This window comes from Chanodichthys erythropterus, chromosome 13 (genome assembly GCF_024489055.1).
Source record: "Chanodichthys erythropterus isolate Z2021 chromosome 13, ASM2448905v1, whole genome shotgun sequence".
Taxonomy (NCBI): Eukaryota; Metazoa; Chordata; class Actinopteri; order Cypriniformes; family Xenocyprididae; genus Chanodichthys; species Chanodichthys erythropterus.
In genome coordinates this window covers 51,625,342-51,643,630 of record NC_090233.1, presented here as the reverse complement: position 1 = coordinate 51,643,630, position 18,289 = coordinate 51,625,342, and the positions used below count along the sequence as shown (strand labels likewise).

The 18,289-nt window shown below is 35.7% G+C and overlaps 1 protein-coding gene across 9 annotated transcripts in view; it reads right to left on the bottom strand.

Annotated features, from left to right (window-relative positions):
* Positions 1-702: 702 nt before the first annotated feature.
* Positions 703-18,289, bottom strand: part of mtmr4 (myotubularin related protein 4) — an 81,693-nt gene continuing 64,106 nt past the window's right edge. For all 9 annotated transcript variants that reach the window (XM_067405855.1, XM_067405861.1, XM_067405862.1 and 6 more), the window contains 12 exons: positions 16,897-17,010; positions 16,579-16,760; positions 13,626-13,754; positions 12,825-12,936; positions 11,507-11,702; positions 11,192-11,377; positions 10,611-10,781; positions 10,350-10,504; positions 7,653-8,883; positions 5,333-5,443; positions 5,159-5,247; positions 703-2,935 (listed from right to left, as the gene is read on the bottom strand). In XM_067405855.1, the coding sequence (XP_067261956.1) occupies positions 2,758-2,935; positions 5,159-5,247; positions 5,333-5,443; positions 7,653-8,883; positions 10,350-10,504; positions 10,611-10,781; positions 11,192-11,377; positions 11,507-11,702; positions 12,825-12,936; positions 13,626-13,754; positions 16,579-16,760; positions 16,897-17,010 (2,854 nt within the window). In that variant the 3' untranslated portion in view covers positions 703-2,757. The remainder of the gene's footprint in view (positions 2,936-5,158; positions 5,248-5,332; positions 5,444-7,652; positions 8,884-10,349; positions 10,505-10,610; positions 10,782-11,191; positions 11,378-11,506; positions 11,703-12,824; positions 12,937-13,625; positions 13,755-16,578; positions 16,761-16,896; positions 17,011-18,289) is intronic.

The window sequence follows — 18,289 nt, the reverse complement described above, 5'->3', positions numbered from 1 at the left end:
AATCACTACTAATTCTCCCTTATCCATTACTTTTGCACAAAAAACATTATATAACACATCATTTTAGCATTTATTCTCCCTTTCGAGTGCCATGGGCAAAGCATGCTGGCAAATAGAAATCCCAGCCCAGCTTAAGTTAGCCTAAATTAAAAGAAATGAGTTCATAAAACAGTTGTTTACTTAAAATATATCAGTTCTGTAAACTCAAAAGAAAAAGAAAGTTCTAAATACTCCTAACAGTTAATTTAACTGAACTAATTTGTTAAATTTAAGTTTGTCCTATTCAAAACAATTAAGTATTTTGAGCGTTAGGGTTTACAGCATGGTTAAGGTAGGTTTTGAAGCTGGTTTATGCTGGTCCAGGACGCAGCTGTCGTCACAATCGTGTATTTATCATCTTCAAAAGTGTATCTGCATGTTATAGTGATCTGTGGAAGACTTTTGCTGCTATTGAAGTGGGCTATGGGTAAGTTTAGGGACAGGTTTGGTGGTATAGGTAGGTTTAAACCCTTACTAACCAAACCTGTCACTAACCTTAAGTTAAGGAGTAACAGAATAGTCAGGTGTAATTCTAGATTTAATTAGCTGTAATTACATGCAGTTTAAATAAATAAATAAATAAGTACAATGTAAAAACATGTACACAATAAGTGCATTGCATCAAATTAACCTTTATGTACTAACATTTAAATGAACAAAGACACCTAATATAAAGTAGGACTGCACATTTTTATTTATAGAGCACATATTTGTAGAAATGTGTTACATGCAAACTGAAAATTCACAGTTGCTTGTTTATTTTTACATATTTCCGTAACACCACACATTCTTACACATCTAGCTCTTCCGCAACTATAAACCTACCTTAACAATTACTCTTCTGTTAATAACCCTCTGATGATCCGACTGTCCGGCGGGGACACAAAAATGCGGAAGTTTTCACAAAAGCCTCAGAAGACAAATAAAGTGAATCTCTCGGCCCACGGAAGTCTCGGAGAACTCGGACACAGATGGCTGATAAAGACATCTTTTTATTTAACCCATGGGATTGAACTTGTACAATGCATATCTTTTACAACAATTATTCACTAAGTGACAAATTTTAGCCACTATTACAGACCAAATAACTATACATCACATTTCTGGGTTCCTTTTTAACGTTTTAACTCAAAATGTGTCCTTCATTAACACAATGAAAAAAGAAAAATTAAACCATCAGACAAAACCAAAACCTGTTCTCAGCGTTTATCCTGTTTTTAACCCAACATCGATTCTCAACAGATCGTTTTCTCCGTGTTAAGCATCTAGCTATTGTACCATTGAACATGTTAAAGTTACAAATAGTGAATCCATAAGAAAAAACGAAACAAAAACACATGGCACTGTTGAGAGGTTCACCATTATTAACAATACACAAGGGAACCAGGCCTGAAGACGCGGACGACATGAAAGAAAGGGGAGAAAAAAAAAAAAATAGCACTTATTTTGAATATGTATTTCTATTGTGTGATGTTCACAAGACACATTTCTGAGAACAGGAGCGAAAAAAGACGCAACCGCGAAACCACTGAATAGAAAAGTCATTTAAATCGCCACCAGTTTCCAATGATCCATGTGTGTGAGATTGAATTTAAATATTGTAAAATTACTGTCATTGGTTTGTTCAGATGAAGTTGTAGAAAAGAAACTAGTACACTAGTATTCTGGCTAAAGTTTCTGAAATAGAGCAGTGCAACATGGCTATAGTTTTACCGTAACGTACAACAACAACATACACATTAACGGTGCATAAATGTTCAGCTTGTTCTTTTTTTTTTTTTCTTTCTTTCTTCCTGCTACAGACGCTCAACCAGCCAGATGAACATGGAAGTCTATATATTATTGACATGTTGGAATTTGAGTTCGATTTTGGCATTTAAAAGTGGTGCATTTCACATAAAACCAGAGTGAAAGGAACATTTCACAGTTCAGCTGAAGCGCCATTTTGAAGGGAGTGGCTGAAAATCAAAAAAGGACAACAAAAAACCCATCAGTTCTGTGCACTGCCCCATTAAACAACACAAAACTGCAATCAAGTCAATGCAAACTGGCAGCTTGTTCAGTAACCGCAGCCCAGAAATCTCTCCAGTTTCAAAAAAAATACAAATTAAACAAAACAAGTGTACATTCAAGCTTCATACAGCCGCGGATCAGCAGACAACAGCAAGTAAACAACTGCAGATTTCTCCATTTTGGTCTCAAATCCCCTCCATAGTGCACAAAATAATAAGGATACAAAAGTAGAATTATTTCATTTTTAAATACTGTAGCAGCTTGTTTCATTTTAAATAGTGAGCCTCTCGATGGACACGTATGGGGCTGTGAGGGAAGGAGGTGATTGTCCTACGTGTGTGTGTTTCATTGGTGATGCATAGGGGGCCGTGTGTGTGTGTGTGTGTGTGTGTGTGTGATTTTTCAGATGAAGAAACGCCTCTCTGGACATCTGAACCCGGCTGGCTTCAGTTTATGTCCACAACCAGAGATGCTTTCAATCAAACGCCCCTCCATCACAAACCGCGCTCATTTTTTTGGACTTCATCCATCGTCTTCCTCATGTCGATCAGTCTCAGAGCTGATCTGGACTCAAAATCGCCCTCCTCTTGCGTTTGGGGGGGGGGAGGAGGCAGAGAGCAGCTCTTCCTCTAAATGACGGGCATCTGTTTGGACACCCAGGCGTGGGGCCTTAGCGGCCCGCTGGGCGAGCTGTGATTGGCCGTCTCAGCTGGACGCGGTGGCGATGGGTTTCTTGAGCTGCTGCGAGCGCAGCTCTCGCGTGCGGGACTCCAGCAGCAGGTCGTAGCACGTGTTGCACACCAGCACCGGGTCGTACAGCTGCTGGTCTGGGATGGGCAGCTTCAGGTGGCAGCAGTCTTTACAAAACACGTTACCACAGTTCCTGCCAGAACATCACATATTCAGTCAGTCACATGTTCTATCCAACAGCAGAGCAATTCAACTATAGCATACAATAAACCAACCTATCAAGCACATGTGCTATAACTGAAACCATTAAAAATGCTTTCAGTAATTGAGATGAAATATAAATAGAAAAAACTTCGCCAAGGCAATATTTCTCATTTTTACTCCGTTTTTTTTTTTTTAAGTTGAAGTACTTGATGACTAAAACTGAAACAAAAATAAATGAAGGCTAAATAGAAATATTTAACAAAAACTAAAATAAATTTAAAAAAAATGACAAAAGCATTTTTTACAAAACCTTAACTAAAGTTAAAATGAAAACTAAAAATATGAAAATAAAAGCTAATTTTAATAATACTATAACAATAAAAATAACACTGAATAGTTTATTGATTAGTAAATTGATTGATGAGCCAATTACATGCACTTTAAATATTGTTCAAAAATTTAAATAAAGCTAAAATAAAATATAAATATTACATGATAAACTTTAACTTAAACTGAAAATGAAAATTAGAAATGTTGCCTTGGCAACTAAAATGGCAAATAGAAACTGAAATTAAAATAAAGCTACTAATAAAAATGACAAAAGCAAAAAAATTACTAAAACTTAAAAATGTTTTCGGTAATTGAGATAAAATATAAATATTAGATGAAAAACAGGCAACATTTCTAATTTTTAATTTTTAATTTGAAGTACTAAAATGACAAACTGAAAATAAATGACGGCTAAATAGAAATATTTAACAAAAAACTAAAATAAAAAAGTTGACAAAAGTATTTTTTTTTTTTTACAAAACCTTAACTAAAGTTAAAACTAAAAATATGAAAATAAAAACTAATTTTAATAATACTGTAACAATAAAAATAACACTGAATAGTTTATTGATTAGTAAATTGATTGATGAGCCAATTACATGCACTTTAAATATTGTTCAAAAATTTAAATAAGGCTAAAATAAAATATAAATATTACATGATAAACTTGAACTTAAAACACTTTAGAAATGCTATAAAATAAAGCTAAACATTAAAAAAAAAAACATAAAATGACAAAAGCAAAAAAATTACTAAAACTATTAAAAATGTTTTCAGTAATTGAGATAAAATATAAATATTAGATGATAAACAGGCAACATTTCTAATTTGTTATTTTTAATTTGAAGTACTAAAATGACTAAAACTGAAAATTAATGAAGGCTAAATAGAAATATTTAACAAAAAACTAATAAAAATGACAAAAGCTTGTTACAGATATGTGATGTACATTGTTGTGTAAGTGTTCAAGAAAATGCAATAAAAATAGTATTAAAAAAATAAAATAAAAATGATATAAGCAAGTAACAAAATTGCACAACCTAAACTAAAGTTGAAAATATAAAAATAAAAGCTAGTTCAAAATATGAATAATAAAATAATATTATATAAAACTAAAAATAACACTGGCTATAAATCAAATATTCTATCAATTAACCAACCAATTACATATAAACCTATAAATACAATATTCAAATACAATAAACCAACAAACTAATCAATTCCATGCACTATTAAATATCAACTGTTAAAATTAAATATAAATATTACACGATAAACTTGAACTTAAAACACTTAAAAGTGAAAATTAGAAATGCTGCCTTGGCAAATAACTAAAATGAATTGAGGTACTAAAATGACAAATAGAAATAATAATGATAAAAAAAAATAATAATTAATAATTAATAAAAAATAATAATTAAAAAAATAATAATTAATAATAATAATCAAGAAAATTACTAAAAACCTAAACATTCAAATTAACACTGAAAATATAAAAATAAAAGCTAATAATTCAAAATATTTTAACAGTATTATATAAATAATACTAAAAGTAAAATTATCCAATAACCTGTAAATTCACAAATATACAACAACGTAGAAGCATCAAAAACAGGACGCTTTGATCTTAAAAGCACTAATTAAATGAGCTATTTTAATTATTTGTGATTGTAGTCAATTGTAGTGAAATTCAGTACATTTACTAAATATTTAACACGACATAAAAAGGTGCTTAAAGTAAATAAATTTAGGTCAAGCTGACAAAAAGAAGCAAGACTCTCTTATTCATCTGATCCCTCCATTCCTACACTCTACACTGCTGACATGAGGCACAGGACGTCCCAGCAGTCCAGCGGCTGACAGATCTGCAGACGCGACCCACCTGCAGTGATGGCGACGCTTGGCAATCCAGAACTCAGAGTCGCAGTTGAAACAGTGAGAAGCCATGTGATCCGGGACCCATCTGGTGACCTGCGAGTCCAGAAACAAGGTGTTAGACTCTCTGATTGCTATTAGTTGAACCGAGCATTAGCAGGAAAGAGTGTGGATCGCTCACCTCTGTGTCCTTCCTCTCCACGCGGTCCCAGCTGCCTTCACTGAAGCGATCCTCGCTGTGATTGGACAGAGAGTCTTCCTCGTCACTGCCGTCAGACTCCCGCAGGCACGTCTGGAGGGACAACAGACAAAAGATACTCTGGGATTACATCGCATCTGAACGCATCCTAAAGCAGAAATAACCACTGCACTGAAACGAGGCTTTTAAACTTTTGGTTTTAAACTTCAAAACTTAATATGCTTAACACATCATACACTTTTATTTAATTAAATCCTAGCCTTCTGAAATGTGATATTCACATTAGGCCAAACAGGAGAGCTGCAAATTTAAAATAATCAAGATATACAGCTACAGATATATATATATATATATACAGTACAGTCCAAAAGTTTGGAAGCACTAAGATTTTTAATGTTTTTAAAAGAAGTTTCGTCTGCTCACCAAGGCTACATTTATTTAATTAAAAATACAGTAAAAAACAGTAATATTGTGAAATATTATTACAATTTAAAATATTTGTGTACTATTTAAATATATTTGACAAAGTAATTTATTCCTGTGATCAAAGCTGAATTTTCAGCATCATTACTCCAGTCTTCAGTGTCACATGATCCTTCAGAAATCATTCTAATATGCTGATCTGCTGCTCAAGAAACATTTATGATTATTTTCAATGTTGAAAACAGTTGTGTACTTTTTTTTTCAGGATTCCTTGATGAATAGAAAGTTCAAAAGAACAGCATTTATCTGAAATACAAAGCTTCTGTAGCATTATACACTACCGTTCAAAAGTTTGGGGTCAGGAAGAATTTTTATTTTTTTTTTTTTTTAAAGAAATGAATACTTTTATTCAGCAAGGATGCATTAAATCAATCAAAAGTGGCAGTAAAGACATTTATAATGTTACAAAAGATTAGATTTCAGATAAACACTGATATTTTGTGAAATATATTCAAATAGAAAACAGTTATTTTAAATTGTAATAATATTTCACAATATTACTGTTTTTTTACTGTATTTTTAATTAAATAAATGTAGCCTTGGTGAGCAGACGAAACTTCTTTTAAAAACATTATAAAATCTTAGTGCTTCCAAACTTTTGGACTGTACTGTATATGTTTTCTATTTCAATATATCACACAATTCAACTTTTTATCACAACTATAAATCTCAAAACTTGCACAAACCTCAAACTTCCACGTCAAAATCAAATATTTTCGTTTTCTCTCTATAATCAAACTTTAGCCTCAGATGACACACAAAACCTAACAAATACACAGAATATTTTCTTGCCCAGTGAACACTAGTGAGATCACTTCATTACACTAAACACTAAACAAATCAACAATGGCGCCCTCTGCAGGAATGTGTTATAATATGTAATGACTGTTCAAAATTAGTTGGCTACTGTATATCACAGTCCTTGTTTTTCCATCCCCAAATTTAAGACCTTTTAAAGGATTAGTTCACTTTAAAATGAAACTACCCCAAGATTTACTCACCCTCAAGCCATCATAGGTGTATATGGCTTTCTTCTTTCTGATTAACAAAATCCGAGCTATATTAAAGTTTCCTGATAATTGACTCACCCCCATGTCATCCAAGATGTTCATGTCTGTCTTTCTTCAGTCGAAAAGAAAAGGTTTTTTAAGGAAAACATTCCAGGATTTTTCTCCATATAGTGGACTTCACTGGGGTTCAACGGGTTGAAGGTCCAAATGTCAGTTTCAGTGCAGCTTCAAAGAGCTCTACATGATCCCAGACAAGGAATAAGAGTCTTATCTAGAGAAACCATTGCTCATTTTTCAATCCTGGATTGTTTTCCTCAAAAACCTTCATTTCTTTTTGACTGAAGAAGGAAAGACATAAGTTGAATATGGAAGGAGGTCTGGCGGAAGCTAGATATTTTACTTCATAACTTGTTAAAAATGGATATTTTTCTTATATAAATGCATCGCTTCACTTCAGAAGGCCTTTATTAACCCCTGGAGCCGCATGGAGTACGTTTATGAAGGATGGAGTCATGACATATTCACTGCCATTATATAGTTTGGATGCATCAGGATATTTATTAATATAACTCCAATTGTGTTCATCAGAAAGAAGAAAGTCACATACACCTAGGATGGCTAGAGGTTGAGTAAATCTTGGGTTAATATTTATTTTAAAGTGAACTAATCCTTTAAGCTTTCTGTTAAACCATTCAAGATATTTAACACCCTTAAATTTGATCAAACTAAAGAGTTTCAAGGACACTCAGGGAGCATGACACATTTACTTTCATGTCTAATGGGAAATGTGTGCATATGTAGGAACTTACGATATCATCCTCATAGTCGACGTCCGGCTCGGAGGGCGGCGTGCAGAACTGTTTGCTCTCTAGTTTGAGCTGAAGCTGCCGAACCTGCCGCCTCAACACCTCCACCTCCTGTTTGTAATTGGCTTCGATCTGCCGCAGGCGCTGCTGCACCGCGTCCACCGCGACCGGCAAACCGTCGTCGTCCAGGTACGCGGGAGCCAGAGATCCACCTGAGGAGGGTGAAGAATGGGAGGGTAGAAGCTGCCGGAAGGACGGTCCCATTGCTAACGAAGAGGCGGCTGAGGAACAAAGGGCGGCGTAGCTTGAGTTCTTCACGGCGGAGAACCAACCCGACTGGATGGGACTTCCAGGAGTGCGCAAGGGGTCACGACGACAACACGGCCCACCGTTTGCGTTTCCGCCTTGGGCGCGGAGAAGCTTGTTTGCCAATCGACGGCCGTGATAGCTTCCGTGCTGGATGGCGCCACCGCAGGCCGACTGAACAAGGCCCTGGACGCTGTCCCACTGGGATCCAAGTAGGGAAAGATCAGTCAACTGGCTTTGGGAAATCAGACGTCGTGCTGCTTTGGCGTAGTCGGCAGGTGGTGGCCGCTCTCTCACGGAAACGAGTTCTCCATTCCGTATGGCCTCAGTCTTTTTTGCTTCAACTGGGATGTGCGATTCAATCCTAGCTGGAGCGATGTCGCTTTGCTCCGTTAGCGTCTCCACAGACGCCTCCATTGGAGAAAAGCGTTCGAGTTTGGAGTTCAGAGAGCTGCTAGTGTTTTCTACGTGTGCAAAGCCATTACAAAGAGAAGGCGGATTTGAGGTTGTGGAAGTAATTTCTGCAGTCCTGACTTCCACTTCCTGTGGTAAAGGTGGGAGGGGACTGATTGGGATTTGAGGCGGGGCTTGATTTAAAACCGGAAGAGGCGGGGTCTGATCTAATGCTAAGGGGTGGGGCAAAGACGGCAGAGGCTGGGTTGTCAAACAAGGCTCCGCCCTTAAATCATCCTCATGTTGCTCACAAGATATTGGAGAAACTACTTCCTCACACGTCTCCGACTCCTGCTCATCGCTGATCAACCCAGCAATCGGCGTGTCCTGGATCGACAGCGGCTGATTGGACTCCAGCGCTGGCCGTCCCTCCTGGCAGTGCTTGTTGAGGTTGGGGTCACTTGAGGTGCGAGTGAGCGTCACGCCGTTCTCACAAGCAGACACCAAGTTGTCCATCGACCGTGTTTTGGGAAGCCTGAGTGAATGGAAAAACACAGCTTCAGTTCTCCACAAGAGGGCAGAATCTGAACACAACTCAAAGCATCTCAGTACAGTGACTCATCATCATTAAGTTTTATATTTATCAAAATTGAATTATTTTTTGTTTTGAAAAGTAAACGAAAAAAAAATAAAAAAATAAATTGTGTTTAATAAATATACTGAAAAATATTCTGCTAACAATGAAAATGTCACTAAGGCAAGTAAAGAAAACAAAGTTTTATAAAAAATATTTAATGCTTTATAAAAAATACTTTGCCTTTTGTTTAATAAAAATATATAAAAAAAAAATATTTAGTTTAAAACACTCAAAATGTTGCCAATGCAATTAAAGGCAACATAATATTTTATAAAAAATATTTAATTTCTTCATAAAAATTCTTAGGTTTTTTTTTGTTTTTTGTTTACTACATAAACATACAGACACTTAAAAATATTTTGCTTAAAAACAAATACTGAAAATGTCACTAGGACAAGTAAAGAAAACTTATTACTTTATAAAAAATAAAATGTATAAAAGATAAAACATTAATAGTTTTATAAATATAATATGCTTTATAACATATTATAATATGTGCATTAATAATATATAATAATAAAGCTTTATATCAATACTTGTTTAATAAAAATACTGACCAAATATTTTGCTAAAAAAAAAAAAAAAAAAAATTGAAAATGTCAGCAGGACAAGTGAAAAAATGAACTATAAAAATGACACTATAAAACACTATAACACTATAAAAATGAAACATTTAATGCTTTATAAAAATTATTTAATGCCTTTTAAAAAATACTTTGCCGTTTGTTTAATTAAAATATTTTGCTGAAAACATCGAAAATGTCACTAGGAAGTAAAGCAAATTAAATGTTTTATAAAAATAAAACATTTAATGTTTTTTAAAAAATACTTTGATTTTTGTTTAATAAAAATATTGGCTCTTTTAAATATTTTGTTTAAAACACGCACTCAAAATGTACACTTTATACACTAAATGTTTTATAAAAATTATTTAATGCTTCATAAAAATGCTTAGTTTTTTTTGTTTAATACGTAAAGAGAGACATTTAAAAATATTTAGCTTAAAAACACTGAAAATGTCATCAGACCAAGTAAAGCAAACTATAAAAATAAAACATTTAATGCTTTATAAAAATTATTTAATGCCTTTTAAAAAATACTTTGCTTTTTGTTTAATAAAAACACTGACAACTAATGAACTACAGACTAGATCAGCAGGGAGTCCTGCAATCTGTAATTTACTGCCAGCAAGTGTGCTGAAATCTGATTGTAGAGAAAGAAGCGCATCACGATATTACTTTCGGGAAAGTTGGTTGGAACTTGGCCAAATAAAGATTCAGCGAAGCAATATGCGGCCAAATGTAATTGTGAAGCATTTCAAGCACCGGAACCTGCTACTGAGTGAAATGAATCAGCGCGGTCACCTGTCGAGAGAGCGTGAGGTGAACTCCTCTCCTTGTCCCGAAGGGCTCAGGTAGATCTCCATGGCGTCTTCGGCCGCTGTGCACGGCGATGACGTCGGCAGATAAACGGCCGTCCACAACTGCAGAGCCCGTGTGTGACATACCGGCTGCAAAACCTGCAACGGAGGGAATCACAAACATTTGAAACATTCTGCACTGTGTAAAGCACTATAAAAATAAAGCTGACTTGACTTTAAGTGTGTGTTTGCATCCTGTGCTGACCATATCATGGCAGGGGATGTAGAGGAAGTTCTGGAAGTTCTTGTTGCCGGTGCGGAGGAGCGACCAGACGGAGCAGGTGCGTTTATAGACGTTACGAGCCTCTCGCTCTTTTGCGTTGTTGCACAGGAAGGTGCCGTACAGACAGGAGTATGTGTGCTGAACCAGTTTCACCTAGAATAAATTAGCATAAAATTAGAAAACAACAACGTCTGGATGTGACCTACAGATAAAAGAAAATGATCATTTATCCTTCATGCATAATCAGGAAAAAGGGATACATCAAAAAGTCAAGATATGGTTTTAAAATCCACATTTTCTGCTCCAAAATTAATATAATCATCCAATAGTAATTTAAAAATCAAGCATAATATATACCCACACAGTCTTGTACTTTTGTCTGATTTTCACAAAAATTTTTTTGCTTCAAATCAAAGTTTGTAGTGTTGTGATGCTTCTCGTAGCTGACTGGTTTGGTTTATGGCTTATAACCCTTTAACGAAGACTATTTGCTGAAAAAAGGGGGCGGGCCCTAATGCACTCTATGCCCCGCCCTACTGTAAATACAAGAAAAGGCTACGTACCAGAAAGGCCTCGTTGAACTCAAACAGGCAGGGGAACTGCTTCAACAGCTGATGAACGCAGTCCAGCCACTGCAGGAACACCGGACACTGCTCACTTACATCGTCACTGTTCTCCTGGTGACCGCAGCGGTCCGCAAACTTGTGACCGTAGTCCAACCACTCGGTCTCTACCAGCACCTGAAAACCCTGCGGACACAATCGAGAGATGACGGGATGTAACATATTCAGTAATATTAATTTAACTGCACTGACATTATCAGATGAGAACAAAAGGTCCCGTTTTAAAGGACGGGAGCAGGACTTCTTCACATTTACCTCTATGGTTCTGTAGAAGGGATCCAGAAGGATCTTTGCAAGGGCCACAATCTGAGGGGTCCGATCCCAGCCGTCTGAGCAGTGGACCAGCACCGGACGTCCATCCCGCTCCACCGCAGAGCAAACCAGAGTGGCGGCTTTCAGCATGACGGACAGATGCTGGAGCCAACGGGTGCTTTCCAGAGCGGAGAGCCAGCTGGAGAGAGCCAACGGGAGATTCGGGTTACAAAAGTCGAAATGCAACTTGATAGAGACACTTTACTGAAAATAACTTCAGATTTTTTTTACAGTGAAATGTTCTCAGCTCAGGTTATTCTTTAAAGTTAATACCTTAGATTGACCGAAAAACGTGAAAATTGGGTGACACTATACTTGAAGCCTTTATATTTAATGCAAGATAAACTTATTTTTAATGCATTTATTATGCCATGTAATGCACCTTATAATGCATTAATAATCGTAACCTCCGTTATAATACACAGAAAATATAATGCATTAAAACACATGACAAACAAAGTCAAATATAATGCATTTTAACTTTGATTACAATTATTTATGGATATTTATATAAAAGATATAATGCATTACAATGTACATTATGAATACCTTTATAATGCATTATACAAAAAGGCCTTTTAATGAAAATTGCTGCATTTGATGCTTTACTGCACTGAAGTTCATTTTGAACACTTTAGAAAGCTAGAAACAAAATCAAACCAAACCAAATGTTAAATATTATAAAGCATATACATATATAGGTCTATGTATGTGCAGTATATGCTTTATAGTATTTAAATATATAAATAGAATATAAATTATTTAAATAGAAATATACACTCTACCATTCAAAAGTTTGGGGTCAGTATTTTTTTATTTTTTTTTTAAATTAATAATGTTTTTCAGCAAGGATGGATGAAATTGATAAAGTGTCAGTAAAGACATTCATAATGTTACAAAAAAATTTTGTTTCCTGTGAAAAAAATGAATCAATGTTTCCACAAAAATAGAACTGATAATAATAAGAAATGTTTCTTGAGCAGCAAATCATCATATTAGAATGATTTCTGAAGGATCATGTGACACCGAAGACTGGAGTAATGATGCTGAAAATTCAGCTTTGATCACAGAAATAAATTACATTTTAAAATATATTCACATAGAAAATAGTTATTTTAAATTGTAATAATATTTAGCATTTTTACTGTATTTTTGATCAAATAAATGCAGACTTGGTGAGCTTTCAAAATCATTAAAAAGTTCACAAACCCCAAATGTTTGAAAGTGTATATTAATCTCAGCATGGCGATGCAGCACTTACTTGCCGGGATCTGGGATCTGACTGCAAACCGCTCTAAGTGACTGAAAGCTGTTTCTGATGGAGTGGATGTTGGCCATGCCCATAAACATCACCTCACAGTTGGGATAGTACTCTAAAAACACACAAAAAAAAACAGAGGAAACTGACTTCAGTTAGATTAGAGATGTTTCCATACAAAGTTGTGAATTTAACCTATCCACAAAACTGCAATATCGCATAAAACATTTGTGAATAAAGCAGCATTTCCATCCCATGTGTTCACTTCCAGGGAAATTGGCGCAAAATATGTGTAATAAAAATGGAGGTTGTCGTAATCTGGGTAAAAAATGAGGCTTTCTTTCCTCCACCATAAATGGCGAAACGCTGTCATGTTCTCTTGAGTTCGGATGCTGGTGTTTGGGAACACAATCGCGTGAGACGCTTCTGGAGGGAATTAAACCAAATCATTCTGATGACAGACTTTGACTCGGGCGTTTCAGAACCACCAAACCAACATTTGAGATGCTGTGATGCGATTGGTCTGCTGGTTAGTCCAGTTATCCAAAGTCACATCAGTTTAAGTGAGGGATTTATTCAGTCTACGTGTTTCCATCGCTATTTTTGTGCATGGCTTCTTATCAATAAAGATTATCCAACTCAATTGAGTGCATACGTTTTTTTTATGCGCATTTTAAGAATTCATGTGCATTCCATCCAGCGTTTTTTATGCAATATCCCAAAATGCACATAGGCGAATGGAAACGTGCGACAATGTCAAGAGATTTACAATAGAGAGTCTGTCATGAGTTGCCCAGCACTAACCTTCACACTCGCAGCCTCCTCCTTTGGCACGGTTCGCCACAGCAGCGGTGTATGAACGGGCATCGAGAATCAGTAACTTCTGGGCAGCGGCGCTGGCGTCAGGAGCGGGACATCCCGTCAGAGATGAGTCTGAGGACAAGACAGTGTGAATGATTAGAAAGGAATACTGACATACTGAATACTACATACTACACTGCAAGAACTGCATACGATGAACCGGTCTAGGGGCAAAAATGGCATCAAAATAAACAAATTGAAGATAAGGGGGCAAAAAAATATCGGTACTATTTTGCAAAAAGTTCCTATTAGTTAACGATAGTTAATGCATTATTAACATTAAAAATACATTTGTTATAATATTCATTAATCTGCTAATGTTAGTTGATAAAAATACATTGTTATTTTATGTTAAATATTTAACTATTGTAAAGTGTTACCAAATATCACATATTATATATTACAACATCAAAAGCAATAATCGACAATAATGATTTGTTGTCATAATTTTGCAGCCCTAACCTTTTAACAAGTTCCTGTTTTTTATTTTATAATATATATATACTATATGTAGGCTATTTACATCATGCAACTGTTGTTTTTAATACATGTATGCCACATTTGAACATTTTATCGGTAACAGCCTATAATTGTAAAAGCATTTGACAGTAAGACAACAGATACATTTATTAAGGTACTGGTAATTTAAAAAAATGCCCTTTTGCAAATGCACACATTGCCCCTTAATGTGAAAAGCTATTTTCCGCCACACAACACAGTCAAGCCCATAAGACTCATTTTAATGCAACGCAAATGCAGTTATAATTCTTCAGTCTGTCCCGCTGGAAAAATCAATGACGGCAGCATGCGGAGAAATTTCTGGCATCACGACAGCACTGATACTTTCTGTACAAGACAGCCAATTCACTTAAGACCATTAAGATGAGAAAGACTTTACAGAGGCCAGCCAAAACTGGACCAGAAGAGTCCAGAGATGAGTCTCGACTCAGCAAAAACACTGCATTCGGTGGAACACATCCAATTAAAAAGAGTGATTGCATAAAGTAATTCAGGATAAATGATTATTGGAACAGAACCGCCCTGAACAGAATAAATGAATCAATTACATTTTATGCAGAAGATAAGTGGGGCTTGTACATCCAAATCTCTCCACCGTATAATAAATAAATACCGATAACATGAGTGGTTTTCAAAGAGTAATGTGGCACATGCACGCTACGTATCGTCTGTGCAATGCATTTATACATTAAGCAGACTTATAAATGTGGAACATCACAAGAAATCTGTCCTAGAGCCAGCAATATTCATAGTACACGATGCCAGGTTTATTGAAATAAAAATAGATTATTTTTTCTTTGGAGTTTGTTTTTATAAACAGGAGTAAAGTAAGTGCCTTGGTTAATGGATTAGGGCTGTGTTTAGGCTATTTAATATTAACCCCCTGGATTACTTTTATGATTGATGGATGCACTTTTTTGAGTCGGGTAAGACATCATTAACCCTAAAATTTACATAAACCCCGCCCCCGAGAACACACAACAAAGGGGGCGTGGCCATGTTGGTCTGCTTTAGAGAAGAGGAAGAGTTGTTGTAGTAGAGTGTTGTTGTCATGTCGTCATTTTACGCCGGACTGCTTCACAAACGAGGGTCAATTCAACACAAAAGATGAACATGACGACACATGCTAGTGGATGAGTTGAATCAACTCCACAGCAACTACATCAATTTATCCACTAACATTCAGAAACGTCTAAAAGTTGTAACTTCTTCCTGAGTCTCTCCATCAGTGTCGACTCCGGTTTGAACAATGTAAGGCTGAACACCGTTACTGACAATCCTCATTTTGGCTGCGTGAGATTCTCCAGCTTTGTTGTTGTTGAGCTGTTAAAGCTCCGCCCTCTTCTGGAAAGGGGGCGGGGAGCAGCAGCTCATTTGCATTTAAAGGGACACACACAAAAACGGCGTGTTTTTGCTCACACCCAAATTTGACAAGCTATAATAAATGATCTGTGGGGGATTTTGAGCTGAAACTTCACAGACACATTCTGGGGACACCAGAGACTTATATTACATCTTGTGAAAGGGGCATTATGGGTCACCTTTAATGCATTTCTGCAGACCATCAGACAGTTTCACCCATTTGTGAAGCGTCTGATTGGGAGGATGTTGGCATCGGCCCTCAACTCATTAGATGGTGCGTAATTAGAGCGCATTTACTCTTCAACTGCGCAAAAAAAAAAAAAAAAAAAAAAACTCCTGCCAAATTCCCTCTCAGACAACAGCCTGCAAACTCATTTCCATCCGCTTGTGGAGGTTAGTCTGCAGTCGAGTCAGTGGCACCTCTGCCCATCTCATTCCCAAGCAGACATTGGCAGTGTCAGAGAGGAAACTGCCTTAATTGAGTGCGTTGCAACCAGTTTTCCCATGGCAAAACCCCTGATTCTTAGCAATAAGGTTGGCGCAAGCCGTTCATCTACAGTCCAACACAGTAATTGTCTCTATATGGGTTTACGCTCTTCATTTGTGGGAAAGAACAAGAGCGAGAATGCATTTTAAGACAGAAACTAATTACAAATGGCGTTTCTCCCAACACATATACAATAATTATCCGACAGAGAAGGGATTCAATGGTCTAAAAGACCTGAAACTGAACTGGGATTTGAAACTTTTGGATAAAGTTGAAACTTTCACTGATTCATGTTTTTACTTACAAGCTTTTCTAATGCATGGAATAAATTCACAGACTAACTATTACACAGACTGGAATTACGGACTCATTTCAGGCAGTTCAGAATCGATTCTTTCTCCATTTGATCTTTGCAAAACTTTTACATTCACAAACAGCTCGATTACATTCTGCATGAAAGTGAATATCTGAAAAAGCATAATAGCACCACTTTAAAACAAAAAGGTCCATGTTTAGTCAGCATCTTACCGAAGTCACAGTCGGATGAGTCCGGTCCGTCTCCTCTGGTCCTGCAGGCCCGCGTCCCGGCGTCCAGCTGACAGGCCTTCGCTATCGACGTCACCAGATACTCATCCTCAGTGTTCCTCCAACCCCACCAGCTGATCTCCGGCTGACTGCAGCGAGCGATGACCGCCCCGTTACGCTGGTGCCTGACGGAAAACACGATTAACAGACCCCAATCAGAGAAGATCGATCAGTCACTGCCAGGGGTGCATTTTTAATTTGACCGAGATGGAAATAAGGCTGGAAATGACTGCAGGAGGACAGATGAGCAGCTTCTCGCACCTGTAAACCACCACAGGAATTCTCTTCCAGGACCTGAAGGAGGCCACGCTCTCCAGCTCTTTATCTGTGATCCAGACGGGCACCAGCAGCTTCTGAGGATAACTCGAACACAACCTACAAGACAGAACGACGAGAGTTAGATACTGAAACTGACAGACACGAACACGACGACTGTCAGAAACTATTTCAATTCCACAGCAAAAACAAATTATTGATTATTATATAAACGCCATATCAGCAGGTGTTTTCAGCCTCTGCCGCCTCACTATATGAGGACATGAATGCATGAAGTTCATCTCCAGAGCATTTTACCGTTTGATTTGAGAAAAAATATCATAAATACACAGAAACTCAAAGGGTTTCAAAATTGTGACAGAAATATATTACGATTTATTCTCAATTTAATAATAATACTAACACTAATATTATTATTATTATTATTATTAAAACTTTATTTTTTAAAAGAAAATGTTTTATTTGAACAGTAAAGCTCTTTTGTGCAGCATTTGTTTGACAAAAAAGTTTAATGTCATTTGATTAAAAGCTAAATTACTGTTTTATGCCTTCACTTGAAAAATTAAAATACACAAAACAAAATTTCTAAAAAAAAAGACATGTTTTTTTAATTATTAAAATGTTATTAAACCATTAAAATGGAATCCAGAAAACAGAATTTGGTAAATAAATAAAATAAACAGAATTTGAGGGGTTAAAAAATTTAACATTTCATAAGGCCCTAAAAATGTCATTTTTGTTCAACTTTTAATGAAATTGTTGTTAAATTGTGTAAGTTTCATGATCTTAAAATTTAATTTAAGCATTAAAATGGAGTCCAAAAAAATTTAAAAAACAACAACAACAAAAAAGATAGATTAAGGTTTTATGCCTTTACTTGAAAAATTTAAAAAAACACTCGCCAGCAAAATTAAAATAGCCTACACAAAACAAAATTTGAGGGGAAAAAAGAAAAAGTAGTTTTTTTTTTTTATATAGAAAAATAACACATTTTGTTGTTTTAATGAATTCAATCAATTAGGCATGTTTTTAATTATTAAAATGTAATTAAACCATTAAAATGGAATCCAGAAAACAGAATTTGGTAAATAAATAAAATAAAAAACAGAATTTGAGGGGTGAAAAAATAAAATGCATTTCATAAGGCCTTAAAAATGTTTCTTAATGAAATTGTTGTTAAATTGAATAAGTTTCATGATCTTAATTAATTAGACATGCTTTTTGATTGCTGAAATTTAATTTAGCCATTAAAATGGAGTCCAAAAAATGTAATTGAAAAAAAAACAAAACAAAACAAAAAAAAAACACGGAATCCAGAAAAATTATAACTGGAATTAAAATTTAAAAAAAAAAAAAAAAACTGAATTTGGGAAAAAAT